Below are 19,956 nucleotides of genomic sequence, written 5' to 3'. Positions count from 1 at the left end.
CCGATTTAACGTCGCGGCACGATGCAGAATACCATCAATTGAAATGAATGACCGCCACGACGTGGCTATATCCAACTTTTCCAAAATAGTGCTTCACCCGGTGACCATTGACTCAGAATACTTCATTATTTTTGTTCTTCAAGTCCAATGCCCCAAATGGTGTCACACCCATAATTTCAAAGGGACCTCTCTATTTAGACTTTAGCTTTCAGAAAAATATCCTCAACCTTGAGTTGAACAACAATACGAGATTGCCCACCTTAAACTCTTTGTTCCAAATGTATTTGTCATAAATATATTTCATCTGTTCTTTGTACAAGGACAAACTTGTGTAGGCATGGTACCTAAATTCATCCAATTCATTCACATGTGTAACCTTCAAGTTAGCGGCTACATCCCAATCAAGATTCAACTTCTTTAGAGCCCACATAGACTTGTGCTCAAGTTCCACCAGAAGATGACAAGATTTTACGAATACCAACCGATACGGCGACATTCCGATAGATGTTTTGTAAGCTGTCCGATAAGCCCATAATGCATTATCAAAATTCTTGGACCAATCCGTCCGGTTAGCATTCACTATTTTGGATAACATACTTTTTATCTCCCGGTTGGAGACTTCCACTTGACCGCTAGCTTGTGGATGATAGGGACTTGTGACTTTATGAGTGACATCATACTTGATAAGTAAAGTATTGAAAGCCTTGTTGCAAAAATGTGACCCCCATCACTTATAATAGCCCGCAGAGTACCAAACCTTGTGAAAATATTCTTCTTCAAGAATGGCACCAAACTTCTCGCTTCATTGTTGGGTAGAGAAACGACCTCCACCCATTTGGACACATAATCCCCCACGACCAATATGTAGGTGTTTCCATAAGAACTTACAAAAGGGCCCATGAAATCAATACCCCACACATCAAAAATATCAATCTTCAAAATGGTGGTGAGAGGCATTTCATTTTTCTTTGAGATTCCACCGGCGCGTTGACATTCATCACATCTTTTCACGAGATCACAAGCATCCTTGTAAAGAGTGGGCCAATAGAAACCGCAACTTAGATCTTTGGACGCCGTTCTTGCTCCATCATGGTGACCACCATATGGCGAAGAATGACAAGCTCCAATAATTTCACCTTGCTTTTCTTCCGGTACACATATTCTAATCACCCCATCCGTAAAAATCCAAAAAATGTATGGTTCATCCCAATAATAATCTTGACAATCCCATTTTGACAATCCCGTTTGAGCTTCTTCCTTTGGTTTGAAGAAAACTCATCCGGAATGATACCACACATAAGGAGATTTGCTAGATACGCGAACCATGGCACCTCTTTCATTGAAATAGCCAAGTGTTGCTCATTGGGGAAGAAGTTATTGATTTCAAGGCCATCATGCGGCCTCCCCTCCTCCTCCAAACGAGACAAGTGGTCCGCCACTTGGTTTTCACTCCCTTTTCTATCTTGGATATCAATATCAAACTCTTGCAACAAAAGCACACATCTCATCAACCAAGCTTTGAAATCTTTCTTGCTCATAAGATAATGAAGTGGCGCATGATCCGTGTGGACAATGGCCTTTGTACACATCAAGTACGGGCGAAACTTCTCAATTGCAGACACAATGGCAAGGAGCTCTTTCTCCGTAATGGTATAGTTGACTTGGGCACTATTCATGGTCTTACTAGCATAGTAGACCGGGTGAAAAATTATGTTGATGTGTTGCCCCAAAATAGCCCCAACGCTACATCACTTGCATCACACATGAGTTCAAAAGGGACACTACAATTTGGAGCGGTGATGTTGGGGGTAGTTGTCAACTTGAACTTTAACAATTCAAAAGCTCTCATGCAATCATCATCGAAGTTGAACATAGCATCCTTCTCAAGAAATTTGCACAACGGGTTCAGCACCTTAGAGAAATCTTTGATGAAATGCCGGTGAAACCCCACGTGGCCTAAGAAACTCCGCACACCCTTCACCGAAGATGGAGGTGGAGGTTTAGAATTCACCTCTATCTTTGCCTTGTCAACTTCAATTCCATTCTTTGAGATTTTGTGCCCAAGGACAATGCCTTCATAGACTATGAAATGACACTTCTCCCAATTGAGCACCAAAATTGTTTCTTCACATCTTGCTAACACTTTATTTAAATTTGTAAGACAATCATCAAAAGAATCTCCAACCACCGAGAAGTCATGTATGAAAACTTCAAGGTAGTCCTCCACTATGTCCGTGAAGATAGCCATCATACACCTTTGAAAAGTCATCGATGCATTGCACAAACCAAATGGCATCCGCTTGAAGGCGAAAGTATCATAGGGACATGTAAAGGTTGTTTTCTCTTGATCTTCTAAAGCAATAAGGATTTGGTTGTAGCCAGAATCCCCATCGAGAAAGCAATAGAAAGCACGACTGGCTAATCTATCAAGCATTTGATCTATGAAATGAAATGGGAATTGATCCTTCCTTGTGACTTTGTTGAGCTTGTGATAGTCCATACACACTCTCCAACCGATCACTGTTCTTGTAGGAATGAACTCATTCTTGTCATTAGTGACCAATGTCATGCCCCCCTTTCTTCGGGACACACTGAACCGTAGAAGTCCACGAACTATAGGAAATGGGGTAAACAACCCCGACATCCAACCACTTGATAATTTCCTTTTTGACAACTTCTTGCATAGCCTCATTGAGTCTCCTTTGATGTTCAATAGATGGTTTGGCGCATTCCTCCAAGTTGATCTTATGAATGCAAAATGTGGGGCTTACCCCCTGAATATCCGCTAATGTCCACCCAATAGCCTTCTTCCTCTTTTGGAGCACCGCCAATGTAGAATCTACCTGCACGTTAGTCAAACAAGAGGAAAGAATAACTAGTAAAGTAGAACAAGGGCCTAAAAATTCATACCAAAGATATGGAGACAATGGTTTCAACTCCAAGGTAGGAGGCTCTTTAATGGAAGGCTTTGTAGGAGGAGTTGTCCTAATTTCAAGATCCAAAGATAGTTTTCAAGGTGCATAATTGTACGAACCCATTCCTTGCAAAGAGTTCACATATTTCATGAAGCCATCCATCTCGTCATCATCAAAGTTGAGCATGACGGCCTCCAACATATCACCAACATTAAATGTGGCACTTGTATCATCAACAATAACATCGGTCACCAAGTCCACAAAAGAGCACAGCTCGTTGCTATTTGGTTGCCGCATGGACTTACACATATGGAATACTATTTTTGCATCAACTACCCGGAAGGTGAGTTCTCCGGCTTCAGCATAAAAAAGAGCCTTCCCCGTGGCAAGGAAAGGCCTTCCAAGAATAATCGACACCTCATAATCATCTACTCAATCTAGAATGACAAAATCCGCCGGAAGAATGAATTTATCAACACGAACCAAGACATCCTCAATCACTCCTAAAGGTCTCTTCATAGTATAATCGGCCATTTTCAATCTCATAGAGGTGGGTCTTGGTTTCTTAATTCCCAAGGTTTTTGAAAACTGAATAGGTCATCAAATTGATACTTGCCCCAAGATTACAAAGAGCTTTAGCAAACTCGACACTTCCAATTGTACAAGGAATCATAAAAGTACCGGGATCCTCCAACTCAGGAGCCATTGAGTTCACAATTGCACTCACTTGATTAGTGACTTTGATAGTTTCAAAATTCATTGATCGCTTCTTTGTCATGAGATTCTTCATAAACTTTGCATAACCGGGTATTTTTTCAAAAGCTTCAACTAATGGCATATTGATTGAGAGACTCTTCATCATTTGAATGAACCTTTTGAATTGATTCTTGCCATTTTATTTGGCAAGTCTTTGAGGGTAAGGAGGTAGAGGCTTAGGCAATGGTGCTTTAACCTTTTGCACTACTGGTCCGGTATGTTAATAATGTGATCCCTAGACGGGTTCACCTCCTCTTGAGTCTCTTCCACACTATCATCAATATCAATCTGAACCTTATCATTTGATTGTATCATATTGTTCGGGACCTCTTTTTCTTGTACCATTTGCTCTTATCCACAAGTTGCTTTTGACTTGAGGTGGGTGCATTCCCACCTCTTCCACTTCTTGTAGTAACGGCCATGGTATGCCCCGTGTTGTTTCCACCCTTTGGGTTTACCACCGTGTCACTTGGTAGTGTCCCCTTAGGACGAGAATTTAGAGCTTAAGAGATTTTCCCCATTTGAACTTCTAAGTTACGGATCGATGTGTTGTGTGAGGCAAGTTGGGCATCCGAATCGATATTCTTTTCCATCATTTGCTTGAACATGTTCTTAATATGCCCCATCTCATTGTTTGAAGAACTAGGACCATGGCAAGGATAAGGATGGGGGTTGCTCGTTTGTTGATACATCGGGGGCCTTTGAAAACCAGACCCCCGATTGCCTTGCTTGTTGTTCCATCCGCCTTGATTGCTACCTCCCTCCCCCCTAATTTTCTTGGTTATTTTCATTCTAATTTTCTTGATTGTTGTTGTTATGTCAATTCCCTTGATTATTTCCACCATTCCAATTTCCTTGGTTATTAGAATTCCAATTGCCTTGATTGTTTTGGGGTCGCTATTATTGTTGGTTTGGGCCTTAGAAGTTGTTTCGTTGCCCTTGAAAGTTGTTCACATATTGCACCTTCTCTTCTTGTTTATTGTAAGAATTGTCTTGATCAAAACCACTATTCTCTTGCACATAATTCTCTACTCGATGTTGCACTTTTAGACTCGTGGTCCTTTTTTTGTTCACGATCATGTTCACTCCCTCCATGGCATTGACTTGCTTAGGATTTTGCACTTGTTCAAATTGAGCCTTTGCTAATTGATTCATAGTGGTAGTCAATTCGACAATGGCTTGCCCATGGTCATGCAATTCTTTGTGAAGGTGGATCACGTTGGGATCACCTTGTAGAACATTAGCCCGGGATTGCCATACCAATGATGTTTCTGCCATTTCATCTAAAATCTCACACGCCTCCGCATAAGGCGTAGTCATGAAGTTCCCACCGACAAGTTAATTCACTACACATTGGTTGGTTGTGTTGATCCCATGATAGAAAATTTGTTGAATTTATATTCTTTGTCATATCGTTGTTGGGACATTCCTTAACCATTGTTCTATAGCATTCCCATATCTCGTGTAGTGGTTCATTTGTCTCTTGCTTGAATGCCAAAATCTCATCCCGAAGTGTAACCATGAGCCCCGGAGAGAAGAATTTAGAGATAAACGTTTCCGCCAACTCATCACAAGTGTGAGTGGAATGGTTCGGCAAACATTCCAACCAATCAAAAGCATTCCCCCATAGAGAGAAGGGAGAAAGCCTTATCCTCAATGCATCCTCGGAGACATTTGTTTGTTTGCTCCCCCAACAAGTGTCCACAAACCCCTTCAAGTGTTTGTATGCATTTTGACTTGGAGCACCGGTGAAGTGAGCATCACATTAGTGATTTGAAAGTTGCCTGCCCTAATATGGGAAGGGACTATTGCACTGACATATCCTTCATTGGGTAACACCTGGTATGGAGTTGCTCGTGGTGGAGGTGGGGGTGGAGTGGGGACATTTTCATGAGGCACTCGGCCTCTTCTATTGCCTTGAGGTTCAAGAGGAACCTCATCAACTTGCTCATCCTCGACGTCCACATCCCCCAAATCAATATGTCCGAGCTCATTATTTTCCATGGTTGTACCTACAATTTATCAAACAAGTTAGTAACACGGAAAAAAAGATGATATTCCAACAACACACTCAAATATATAGCTAACACCGTTTTTAACTCCCTGACAACGACGCCAAAAATTGATCACGTCCAAAGCACACCTCAAAAAAGGTATGAAACGGTCATATGTAATAATAGAAACCCAGCTAAGAGTCGGGGTCGAATCCACAGGGAGCTAAGATGGGAGTTAAGGATATATATTTCAAGTTGAGCAATCGAATTATCTAGATTGCACTCCCACAACAAGGATTTGTTTTGTATTTCTAATGTTACATTAATGATTGCAAAATAAAGAAAGAAGACTAGAGATAATTGTTTTAAGGTTTTTTCCAAATAGATAAAAAGTTTAGGGATGTGACCATGACCTAGGTGTTTGCCTAATGGGATAAAGACTTTACTGCTTGTTTTGTCGATTGGGGTGTACCATAGCTCTCAACTCTAAATTATCCACTCACAACCTCTCGGTCAGAGAGTAATTTTACCCAATTTGGCTTTCTCAAGACCAAATGGGTATCACCCGAAATAGTTGATAAGAGCTCAAGTCGGGTTATTACTATCTCTAGGTTTAACCCTTTAATTGGGTTAATCAATCTCTTAATTGACCAAATTCCTTGTTAGCCTGGTTATCCTAGACGAGGTACCGCTTTCTCAAGTAGAAACTAAATCAAATAGGCATGAATCAATGTTTGCAATCATTAATTCTAAAATTGAAGTATGAACTAAGCTAAATAATCAACACTCAATCATAAGCAAATACAAAATTAATCACCCATAAGGTTTACACATTAGGGTTGGGTCACAACCCTAGTAAACATCTAGCTACTCATTATGGGATTTGAAGAAAATAAAGTTGAAAAGCTAATTAACTCATAATGGAAGATTAAAATGATGGAATCTAATGTTAAAATACTCAAATAAGCTAAAACGTCCTAAAATAGCAAAGAAAAATGGCTACAACAGCTTTTTATGTTCAAAACTTAACCTAATTTTGTGAAACTCGTTTATTTATACAAGTCTGAAAATTTCGGATAAAAATGCCCCTCGGGAGGTTCTGCGGCCGCACAATTCCATGTGCGGTCCGCAGATTTCTTCATCTGGCAGGAATTGGAGTTCTGCGGCCGCACATTTCTGAACTGCGGCCACAAGACATTCTTCTGCAGCCGCACATTTCTGGACTGTAACACTTCTGTGATCCACACAATTAGGACTGCGACCGCAAGGCACAGTTCTGCGGCGGCACAAATCTTGTGCGGTCGACAATTCACAGAAGCTCCTGGACTTTGCCTTTTTGCATACTCTCTGAACTTGGACTCTTAGCCCAACTTTGCGGCCACACAATTCATGTGCGTTCCGCACTTAGCGCAAATGTCTGCTTGATTTTTCCTCTTTGTTTGCGGCGGCACATAAAATTCTACGATCCGCAATTTCTTCTGCGGCCGCAGAATTCCTTCTTCGGGCCGGCCGCACATTTGTGCTTCTGTGCCCTTGATTGCCTTGTGCTTTGGATTACTCTATTTTTAGTCGGATTTCAGCTCGGGAGACCAACTTCCAGAATTCCTGTAATTTTGCACAATTTTATTAGTTTCGAAAATATAATTCAATGCTTTTAGACTAAAATAAAAGCTAAAAGGCACTAATAAGTCGTCAAAAACCCCACTTATCAGAACCAAAGAGTGTTGCACCGATCATCACTGCCCAGTTTCACCAAAAGTCCCACGACTCTAATTTCAAGAACAAAAACCCTACTACTTTCAATCGTAGGAATACATCACAAGCCAACCTTAACCCATGTCGTAACAACACATTTCAATATCCTACCTCTTTTAATCCCTCTTACACCAATCGCAACAATCAACAACATATCCAGTGTCATTTATGAGATAAATATGGTCATATAGCCAAACTCTGTCGTTCAAGATCTCATAATGCAATTGAAGCTCAAGCCAACTTTGCCAATCGTATGGCTTATGCTTCTAGCCCTTCCAACAACTGGGTAGTTGATTTTGGAACTTCTCATCACATTACCAACAATTCTCAATCTCTATAGGCCTCTACTTAATTCCCAAGCATGGATGAAATCATTGTTGGAGATAGTAAAACTATTCTTATCACATACATAGGCCACACTACTCTTTCATCGCCTCTCAAGTACTTTAAACTGCGTAATATTTTGTGTTCTCCTTATATTAAGAAAAGATTAATTTCTCTTGCAAAATTTTATCGTCAAAATCTAACCTCTATTTAATTTTTTTCTTATTCTTTTCTTATAAAGGATTTGAACACGGGTGCATGTCTTCTGCAAGGTCAGAGTAATGAAGATCTCTACGAATGGCCATCTACAACAAGTTGTTCATCACCTAGTTTCCCAAAAGTTCATTTCACCACGCAAGTATCACCATCGCTCAATCTTTGGCATGCTCGACCTGGTCACCCACAACCTCACATCACTAAAGCTTGTGTTTCATCCTTTAAGCTTCCAGTAGTGAAAAATGAGTCGTTCACTTTTTGCAATTCATGTCAATGTAATAGAAGTCATCAACTGCCCTTTGGTGCAAACACTATTTCTAGTATAAAACCATTTGATATTGTTTACTCTGATATTTGAGGTTCTTCTCCTATCTCTTCTTTTGATAATTTTTATTTTTATATGGTGTTTGTTGATCATTTTACCAAATACACTTGGTTGTTTCCCATGAAAGCTAAATCAGAAGTTAAAGATATATTTCTAAACTTCACTCGCATGATAACAAACCAATTTCATATGTTAATTAAAACACTCTATACAGATGGAGTAGGTGAATTTGTTGCTCTGATACCATATAAGAGTTGATAAGAATTATAAAAGGCTTGTCCATATTGATTACAATAGAGAAGTTTATATACAATTGCAAGAGGAGAAGGGAAAGAGGAGATAGAGTTCTCTATACATAAGACTCTTATGGAGATAGGAAAGAATCTCCTATACGTACAACTTAACAAAAGCATTGCCCAAACGATCATTCACATACTTTGTCAACAAGATTGGTCTCAAGGAGATTGAGCCCATCTTGAAGGGGCATGATAAGGATAGACACTCCAAGCCTATCCAGGAGTCCTAGTTTAAGTTGTATCTAAGATTCTTTTCGATCTCCACAAGAGTCTTATGTACAGAGAACTTTATCTCATCTCTCCCTTTTTCTCTTGTAATTGTATATAAACTTCTCTATTTTAATTAATATAGACAAGCCTTTAACAATTCTTATCACCTTTGATATTAGGGAGAAGCGCTGAGAGGCGACGTTTTTGCCAAAAAATATTTAAAACGGGGCGTAGTACTTAAAAGCAAAAAACAAAGTTTCTTCTTCTGTTCGTGCAGCAAATGCATGTTATTTCTTGTAGTAAACCGTATATTTGAATTGATAACTTAGTAACTAAAACTAACTATGAGTTTGATGGCAAGTTTAGAACTTATACTTCTGCCTAGTATTTGATATCCGTTTTAGGATCCCGACTAACTAATATTAGTGTTACGTAAGGCTCATTAAAGGAACAAATGTTATACAACCCGCATTTTTTTACGGAAAAGGATCATATTTATTGCTTTACTATTGAAAATTATTTAAAGTTATCATCCGTTATACTATTCGGTTCAAATTAAATCCTACCGACTTACTATTGATCAAGTTTACCCCTCAGCCGGTGAGAAACCCGACCCATGAATTAAATGGACACCTAAAACACCATAAACACAATTTAAATATCTGGTTCATTTAACCAAACCCAACCTTTAAAAAAACCGTTAGCCGATAAAGGTCACTTATAGTAAACCGTATATTGAGCTGAGGAGTCTTGTCTTAATTAATTAAGGTGATTAGGGGTGCTTATCGGGCGGATAATTATACTTAACGGTTCGGCTTAACGGTTATCGGATTATAAATGTAGTAATCAGCTAGCCATCCAATAAGACAACAGGCGGATTGGTATCGGGTTATCAATTATCGGGCGGTTATCGGCTAAACCAAATAAATTATTTTTGAACAATCATTCAATCAGTACCAAGACTACACATACTGTCATTACACATATTAACCAAATTTGTAAAACCAGAAAAGCACGTTCGTTCAGTAGTTAGTCAAACTTTCAAAAGGACATTCGTTCATAATCAATCAAAAGACAAAAGCTTTAGCCTTCGCCCTCAAAGCTCCTACGCGTAATTCGATTCTGTAGTATGCAAATAGATAAAGGTACAACATGAGGGAAAATCAATAATCATATAAACGTGGGCATCAACTTGTAATTGCATCAAGAAGTTGGAAAAAGAATAGTAATATACAAATAACAATGGGAACGAAAGACAGATAAACAATGGTACTTTATATACATAGGGGTAAACGTTTAAATATAAAAAAATTTAAGGGGTGAACGGTTTACCCGATAAGAAAATTGAGTAATCCGTCCCCAAACCGTTAAACCGTTAATTATAAAATCTCAATCTGTTCCCCATCCATTATCCCGATAATCCGATACCAATAAGCCAATAAACCATCGGTTCAGTTCGGTTAACGATTTCGGTTCGATTTTGAACCGGTCAAATGTGACTACTCTTTAACCGAGTGAAAGAAAGGCTAGTCACTTATCTTAGCATCTCATGCCTTTGCATTTACTTAACATAAAAGAGGTTTAGTTACGTTCTTGATGCGGCAGAGGTAAATACTCTGAGACGGGTTTAGTATTTTAAAAGCTTTTACTCAAATTAAATATTTTTATTAAAAAATTAAATTTATATAAATAAATTTAAAATTCAGAGTCTTGTTTTAATTTTACTAATGTGACTATTTTTCAACTAGCAACAACAACAACAATAATATATCTAGTGCATTCTCATATTATGGGGTCTAAAAATGATAAAGTGTACGCACACTTTACCTCTATCTTATAAAAGTAAAATGGTTGTTTCTGAAAGATTCTCGGCTCAAGAATCGATTTATCACTTAGTCAAAAGTTAATCAGTGATATCTTAGCATCTTTGAACGCCTCTTTCTTCTATGAACTATACTTGGGTTTTTTCTTATGCCTTTGGATTTTTACTAAAACATCAAAAAGGTTGTGATTGTTCTTCCCATTACATATATATGTGGGGGTTTTATCCAAATTATCCTTGGGACATCGTAAGTCGCACTGCGTGGGATCAATATTTCTTGTTTCTTGGAAAAACCATCTCTTGTACTCCCTTTATTTCAAGAATTTAAGATATTTATATATTAATCAAATTGTTAAAGCAAAATATTTAACAGATATTTATATTTGTTTGATTTTAAATTTTTAACTTTTCCTAGTTCATGTATATGAATCATGAATCTAGTTTATTTTTCCAACAAAATCAAAATTGTATAAAGATATAGAAATAATAAGTCCAATTGAATATGATTCTATTTGCCAGGAGCTATAGAAGCCATGCATGAAGTAATGTGAGCAATCGAATTAGTTGTAAAGGTATTTGCTTTGAGTAATAATGACCTGAACCTAACCCACAGTCCAACATTACCAATCTGGGAAGGAAAGGGCCCTACATTATTAATTATTTTACTTATAAGTTACTACTAGTTATGCATGTATTATTCAATTTTTTGCCAGGTTCAGTCTGAAGTCAGACGACATCTTTTTCAATCCATTTTATTTTCTTGGCTATGTTTCTTTCAGGATTCAAATATATTAATTATACGCTGAGAGAGGCAGACCCAGTATTTGAAGGTTGGGTGCGCTTTTGCATTCAACCAAAATATGTTTTGTATATAGGATGTCATTACTAATATATCAATATTTTCTAAAAACACATACTTGTATTCATGAAAAGTTTGCCGAACTTGAACTTTTCGGGTGCCGGTGACCCTTTACTTGATAACATAAGTCTGTGCCTCTTATTATATGTATGAGTCCTGACAGATCTAGAATTTAAACTTTATGGATTATGATTTCTAGAACGACAATTTAAATGCTAACAAAGGTTGGTTCGACCGAATAGTCCAGCTTCTAGCTCTGCCCCTATCCTGAGGAAATAGCATCTTTCTTCATTTTGAGTCTTCCCCTTAGTTCGAAGCTACTCCAATGTTCAAGGAAAGGTACACCACAGAAATAAAGATTAAGCACTTTGAAAAGTGTTGTGTCCTAGATTTATGGCTAAGTGATGCAACATCTTCATTTTAGAAGCAGCAAGATAAAATATATAGACATCAAAGAGAATATTGAGTTCTTTTAACTAACTTCGACTTGGGAAAACAAGCATGTGAAAGGAAACTTACAAAAGAACGTATCAATTGCCAATCAAACAATGCAATTATGAGTCCCCAAATAATAGGCTTAAAGTTCTCCTTCATCAACAAGTATAAAATAGGAGATGTAGCAATGGAAATTTCATCACTCATTCAACTCAAGTACTTAGAACAATTAGAGAGCGACTAATATAATGGCTAGATCAACAGCTCACTTAGTTGTGGGTTTGGGAATTGTGTTGCTAATGTTTATAATAGCAACGGTAGAAGCAACTCCCCCTGGAATAGCTGATCATCCAAGCCATTCTCATTGCTCAGATGATGAGATAAAGCAATGTAAAAATCTTCCACATGTTTGTCCCAAATTTTGTCCCAATGGCTGCATAACTGAGTGTCGATCTTGCAAGCCTATTTGTATTGATGGCTCAGTGCCACCTCCTGATGATCACGGTTCGTCAAAACTGCCACCATCATCTCCTCCAAAGGAAAAAACTCCACCATCCCCATCTCCTCCGAAGGAAAACACTCCACCACCCCCATCTCCTCCCAAGGAAAAAACTCCATCCCCATCTCCTCCCAAGGAAAAAACTCCACCACACAATGGTAATGACCACGATCATGATGGTGATGGTGATGATCATGATCACGAGGGTGATGGTGATAATCATGGTTCAGGATCTCACACTGGCGCACCTCTACCACCTTCATCTCCTCCCAAGGAAAAAACTCCACCCCCATCTCCTCCGAAGGAAAAAACTCCACCACACGATGGTGATGACCACGATCATGATGGTGATGGTGATGATCATGGTTCAGGATCTCACACTGGCCCACCTCCACCACATTCATCTCCTCCCAAGGAAAGAACTCCACCCCCATCTCCTCCGAAGGAAAAAACTCCACCACACGATGGTGATGACCACGATCATGATGGTGATGGTGATGATCATGGTTCAAGATCTCACACTGGCCCACCTCCACCACATTCATCTCCTCCCAAGGAAAGAACTCCACCCCCATCTCCTCCGAAGGAAAAAACTCCACCACACGATGGTGATGACCACGATCATGATGGTGATGGTGATGATCATGGTTCAAGATCTCACACTGGCCCACCTCCACCACATTCATCTCCTCCCAAGGAAAGAACTCCACCCCCATCTCCTCCGAAGGAAAAAACTCCACCACACGATGGTGATGACCACGATCATGATGGTGATGGTGATGATCATGGTTCAAGATCTCACACTGGCCTACCTCCACCACATTCGTCTCCTCCCAAGGAAAAAAATCCACCCCCATCTCCTCCGAAGGAAAAAACTCCACCACACGATGGTGATGATCACGATGATGATGGTGATGATCATGGTTCAGGATCTCACACTGGCCCACCTCCACCACCTTCATCTCCTCCCAAGGAAAAAACTCCACCCTCATTATCACCCCAATATCCTCCCAAGGAAAAGACTCCACCACATGATGGTGATGACCACGATCATGATGGTGATCATGGCTCAGGATCAACTCCGCCACCATCTCCTCCCAAGGAAGCAACTCCACCACCATCTCCTCCCAAGGGATCAACTCCACCACTACCATCTCCTCCAAAAGAAGTAACTCCACCACCATCTCCTCCTAAGGAATCAACTCCACCACCTCCCAAAGAAGTAACTCCACCACCCCCCTCTCCTCCCAATGAAGCAACTCCACCACCCTCAACTCCTCCTAAGGAAACAACTCCACCGCCTTCTTTGCCACCCTCATCTCCTCCTTCATCTTCACCACCATTACCACCATCTTCTCCTCCACCACCCTCATCTGGTTCTCCACCCCCTCCTACGTATCCATCGCCCACTCCTAAACCACCCACACCAAAGAAGGTCAAGTGCAAGAACAAATTCTACCCCAGTTGTTATGCTGTCCAACATGTATGCCCAAGCTCTTGCCCTACAAGTTGTCAAGTTGATTGTGTCACCTGCAAGCCCGTTTGTAGTAAGTTATTACTCGATCCACAGTTTCAATTGATATGTCTTGCTTTTTATTTTAGTAAGTTTCAAAAAAAAGAATGCCTCTTAGTAACTTTTTAATTTTAATATTCCTCAATATAATATACCTCTAATGACACTCCCTTATAGAAATGATTATACATATTTATTTAAAACTACAAAATTCTAAGGACATTTTCAATAATTATACACACCTTGAAAAATCTTATTTACATTCTTAAACTTCGTGCCCGATCAAAATAAAGCAAATAAAATGAAACAGAAGAAGTAATTTCCTAAATGTTTTTGCAATAATTCCTTTATATTTTTCCTCCCTATTTTATGTTAAAACTAAACTATACATTATATATACCGACTACTTTTATTTGGGATGCAGAGTGTGACAAGCCTGGAGCAGTTTGCCAAGATCCACGTTTTATTGGTGGAGATGGAATTACTTTCTACTTCCATGGCAAGAAAGACAAAGATTTTTGCTTAGTCTCAGACCCTGAATTCCATATCAATGCCCATTTCATAGGAAGAAGAAATGAAAACATGAAGAGAGATTTCACTTGGGTACAATCTATTGCTATCCTTTACAACACTCACAAAATCTCTATTGGTGCACTAAAAACATCAACATGGGATGATTCGATTGATCGTCTCTCTCTCCATTTCGACAGTGAAACTATATTCCTTCCTGATATTGAAGGTGCAATGTGGCAATCTGAAACTTTACCTATAATCTCCATTACCAGAATCAGCAACACTAATGACGTTGTCGTCGAAGTTGAAAATGTTCTTAAGATCACAGCTAAGGTTGTGCCCATAACAAAACATGAATCTCGAGTTCATAACTATGGCATAACTAATGATGATTGCTTTGCTCATCTTGAACTTGGGTTCAAATTTGTTTCTCTAAGTGATCAAGTGAGTGGTGTTTTAGGGCAAACTTATAGAAAGGACTACGTAAGCAAAGTTAAGATGGGTGCTCTTATGCCTATAATGGGAGGTGACAAAAATTTTGCAACTTCAAGTCTCTTTGATACTGATTGTACTGTGGCTAGGTTTCAAGAAAGTGGAAAGCAGTCTGATAATAAGGATTTGTTGAATTTGGAATTGCCAAGTTTGAGTTGCAATAGTGGGATTTATGGACGTGGAGTTGTTTGCAAGCGTTAGAATTATTTCAAGAGACTTCTATCAAAAATAAGGTTGTAATCCAATATAATAGAGATTCATTAATAATGGTGCTAAATAGTAAAATGAGTTTAGACCAAAAAAAGAAATGTTTTTATGTCATATTCTTCAATAAGATTTTGTTGCTTTTTCAAGAAGTTAATAATGGTAATCTTTTCTAAATTGATAGAAATATGTAACCATCGTTTGTGATTGAGAATGCATTACTTTTTCCATTATTTAACATTTTGGATTTCAAGGAAAAAAATAAATAAAAGATATTGTAGAGTGAGAAAGGCTCGAACTCTCGACCTCAGGATTACTCAAGAAGATATGAGACCTAAGTGCTAGTGAACTGCGCCACAGCCCCTTTGTTGGACCTCACAAACTGTAGCGTATGAAAACGTGTGATATCAAATCAGTTTTATGTTTTTGGTGTATTATTGGCCGCTTTGACCAATAGATCTCACATGTTTATCGACTAATAATATACACCCAGTTAAAATTCTCATAGTTTTTTATATACTCAATAAAGTTTTTTTTTTATATGGGACTCCTTTATGATCTTCACCCTCAATGAAACCTTATGTTTATATTCAACATTAACAGAATCTGAATTTTGAAAGACCATAGAATAGAAACAGTTGACAAGAGATAAAACTCTTAGTTCGATAGGGGATAGTTCGGACAAGACAATAAGATGAAAGATTAATCAAGAAAGAAAGGCAGAAAGGGAGAGCTTCCACTATCATAACAACATGCATGGATTTGAGAAAAGTCTAGAGGGGTTGAGTAGTACATTCAATCCGGAGATGAAAGATGAATCAAGCAAGAAAGGCAGAAAAGGAAACCTTCCACTATCATAACAACATGCATGGATTTGAGAAAAGTACGAGTTGAGCAGTAGGAGAGGGAAAGCTTCCACTATCATAACAACATGCGGATGACGTGGACTATTAGCACACGAAATCAGGAATTCGTCATGAATTTCCGTTTCTCGCCCTAAAACATCAAAAACTGAGGAAGGGTTATGGTGAAGCGATGACTATTATTCATTAGGTCATTTTTATTGGCCCGAAAAATATTAAGAGATTCGGAGACGATCGTCCGATTTATGCAGATGGCGTGGACTATAGCACACGAAAATCTGGGAATCGACTTGAATGGCCCTAAAATGTCAAAAAACGAGGAACGGTCATGACAAAGCAATAACTATAGTTCATTAGGTCATTTTTATAGGCCCGCAAAATTTTAAGAGATTCGGCACCAGTCTCCCGAATTCATGCATATGCCGTGAACTACGAAAATCTAGGAATCATTTTGAATTCCTATTTTATGGCCCTGAAACGCCAACAAACAAAGAACAGCCATGGGCCCGTAAAATTTTAGGAGATTCAAGGCTGGTCACCCAAATTCAAGCAGATGACGTGGACTATAGAACATGAAAATCAAGAAATCGTCCTGAATTCCTGATTATGGCTCTAAAACACCAAAAAAATAAGGAACGGTCATGGCGAAGCAATGACTATAGTTCATTAGGTCGCATTTGATGGGCCCGAAAAGTTTTAGGAGATTCAGAGATGGTCGCCCGAATTCATGCATATGGCGTGGACTATAGCACACGAAAATCTAGGAATCGTCCTGAATTCTTATTTTATGGCCCTAAAACGCCAAAAAATGAGGAATTGTCATGGAGAAGCGATGACTATTGTCCATTAGGTCGTTTTCATGAGCCCGCAAAATTTAAGATATTCGGAGTCGGTCACCCTGAATTCATGCAGATAGGTGGACTATAGCACACGAAAAGCTAGGAATTGTCCTAAATTCCTATTTTATGGCCCTAAAATGCTAAAAATGAGGAACGGTCATGGCGGAACAATTACTATTGTTCGTTAGGCCATTTTTATGGGCCTAAAAATCTTACGAGATCCGGGGCGGGTTGCCCGAATTCATGTAGATGCATGGACTATAGCACACGAAAATTTGGAAATCGTCATGAATTCTTGTTTTATGGCCCTAAAATACCAAAAAAGAGGAATGGTCATGGCGAAGCGATGACTATTGTTCATTAAGTTATTTTTTATTGGCCTGAAAAATTTTAGGAGATTCCGGGCTGGTCACCCGAATTCATGCAAATGGCGTAAACTATAGCACACAAAAATCTAGGAATCGTCTTCAATTCCTATTTTATGCCCCTAAGATGCCAAAAAATGAGGAACGGTCATGACAAAATGATAATTATTATTCATTAAAATGTTTTTATAGGCCCGCAAAATATTAAGAGATTCGAAGCCGGTAACCCGAATTCATGCAGATGGCATGAACTATAGCACATAAAAATCTGGGAATCGTCCTGAATTCTTGTTTAATGGCCCTAAAACGCCAAAAAATGAGGAACGGTCATGGCAAAGCGATGAATATTGTTAATTAAGTTATTTTTTATTAGTCCGCAAAATTTTAAGAGATTCAGAGCTGGTCACTCGACTTCATGCAGATGGTGATGTTAGCCATATTTTTTTGTATGTTTTAATATTACTTTACCCATGTTTTAACCGCTTTTTGGTGCTATTTGGTATTTAGAATGCCCAACACATGTTAATTATTGGTTTTATGACTAATTAAGTTTTATGTGATGATTTAGGATGTTTGGAATGCAAAAGTATGAAGAAAACAATGCTCCGACTATAGGAGAATAGGGTGGATGCGTCACATCCAACCTTGCAAAAAAGGCTAGTTGGTTCACCCTTAGCAGTGAAGTCGGGAGAAGGCATCCACCTTAGCATCTGCACCTGGGCACAACAGGGATGGAGGAACAGAGTGTGGACGCGAAGAATCCACCCCAGTATGCGATGCTGAGAAGTTGAAGCTGAGGCAAACGCGAAGCATCCACCTCATCATCAATACCTGAAGCTGATTCGAAAAAGGAAAATAGGAACTTTGGCCCACGACTTTTGTACGCAATATATAAGTCAAAAATGCCTCTTTTAGGGAATATAACATATCTTTTGAAGGGGATTCGACCTAGGGAGAGCAAGGAGCCGCCGTGGAGGCCAGATTTTATCTTCTTCCTTCAAACTTAGTAATTTTTATATTTCTTTGTATGATTTGTTGTTAGGCTATGTCTATGTGGAACTAAACTTCACTTTCTAGGGTCATGGTTCTGTCATGACTATTGTTATTTGAATATTGATTTTGGTTTCTTGATTTATCATATTAGTTTATTTACTCAATCCTACGCTTAATTATTTGATTGCTTGATCGCCAATTAAATACTATTTATGAATCTAGAGTTGAACTCGAAAGTGAGAATTCTAGACTGCACATAGGATTGAGTAGAGCAAGTTCTTGAACCTGGGCATCGAGGAACGGATTCGCGGTTAGGATAGACATATACCTAATTGCCTTGCTTGGTTGATGTACATGAATTATAAATGCGTTCTTGCTAGTTCTAACTCCATAGACATATAGGCGTTAAGTTAGCTTGAATAGGCGAGTAAGAACTCGACAGATTCTTATGAGCAATATTAACCTTGTCAACCAATAAGCTAGATTAATTAGTTAGCCAATTCAATTAAAGAATACAATAGGAATATTAGATAACCCATAACCCTGGATCGTTTTCATTACATTAATACATAAAAAATCTACACTTCCTTTGTTTAGAATTCATTATTTATTTTCTTTTTAGTTTAATTAGATCAGAGTCATATACTTCTAGGTTTAACTCTTGTTTAGATAATTAGGATAGTCTAATTTAGTTAATAGTTAATCACAAGTCCTCGTGGTTTCGACACTCTATCTTATCACTTTATTACTTGACGACCGTGTATATTTGCGTGTGCGTTTGGCCGCAACAGATGGCATGGACTATAGCACACGCAAATCTAGGAATCGTTCTAAATTCCTTGTTTATGGCCCTAAAACGCCGCAAAACTTATAATGGTTATGGCAAAGCGATGACTATTGTTCATTAGGTCATTTTTTATGGGCGCGCAAAATTCTAGGAGATTCGGAGCCGATCGCACGAATTCATGCAAATGGCGTGAACTATTGAATTCCTATTTTATGGCCCTAAAACGCCAAAATAAATGAGGAACGGTCATGGCGATGCGATGACTATTGTTCGTTAGGTAGTTTTTGATAGTCCCGCAAAATTATAAGAGATTCGGAGTCGGTCGCCCTAATTCATGCGGATGGTATGGACTACTATAAACACGAAAATCTGAAAATCGTCATGTATTCCTGTTTTATGAGCCTAAAACGCCAACAAACAAGGAACGATCATGGCGAAGCGATGACTATTGTTCGCTAGGTCATTTTTGATATGCCCGTAAAATTTTAGGGGATTCGAATTCGGTCGTCGGAATTTATATGGATAGCGTGAACTATAGCACACAAGAATTTGAGAATCGCCTTGAATTTCTGTACTATCACCCTAAAATGCCAAAAAATGAGGAACGGTCATGGCAAAGCGATGAATATTGTTTATTAGGTCATTTTTTATGGGCCCGATATTAGGAAATTCAGAGTTGGCTGCTCGAATTCATGCAGATGGCGTGGATTATAGCACACGAAAATCAGGTAATCGTCCTGAATTTTAGTTTTGTGGCCCTAAAATGATGAAAACAAAACACGGTCATGGCGACGCGATTACTATTATTCATTAGGTCGTTTATCTGCCCACAAAAGCTTAGGAGATTCAGAGTCGGTCGCTCGAATTCATGCAGATAGCGTGGACTATATCACACGAAAATCTGGGAATCGTCTTGAATTCCAATTTTATGGCCCTAAAATGCCAAAAATGTGGAACAATCATGACGAAGCAATGACTATT

General features: G+C 38.8%; 1 protein-coding gene across 1 annotated transcript; it reads left to right on the top strand.

Moving 5' to 3' along the window:
• Positions 1 to 11,983: 11,983 nt before the first annotated feature.
• LOC107788637 (uncharacterized) lies at positions 11,984 to 15,221 on the top strand. The gene is made up of 2 exons (XM_016610333.2): positions 11,984 to 13,953; positions 14,344 to 15,221. The coding sequence occupies exons 1-2, from the start codon at positions 12,156 to 12,158 to the stop codon at positions 15,123 to 15,125; spliced, it is 2,580 nt and encodes an 859-aa protein (XP_016465819.2). The 5' UTR covers positions 11,984 to 12,155; the 3' UTR covers positions 15,126 to 15,221.
• Positions 15,222 to 19,956: the final 4,735 nt, after the last annotated feature.

The sequence above is a fragment of the Nicotiana tabacum genome, chromosome 14, assembly GCF_000715075.1.
Source record: "Nicotiana tabacum cultivar K326 chromosome 14, ASM71507v2, whole genome shotgun sequence".
In the NCBI taxonomy this organism is placed as follows: domain Eukaryota; kingdom Viridiplantae; phylum Streptophyta; class Magnoliopsida; order Solanales; family Solanaceae; genus Nicotiana; species Nicotiana tabacum.
The sequence above is the reverse complement of the archived record's forward strand: the minus strand, read 5'-3'. Positions and strand labels throughout refer to the sequence as shown.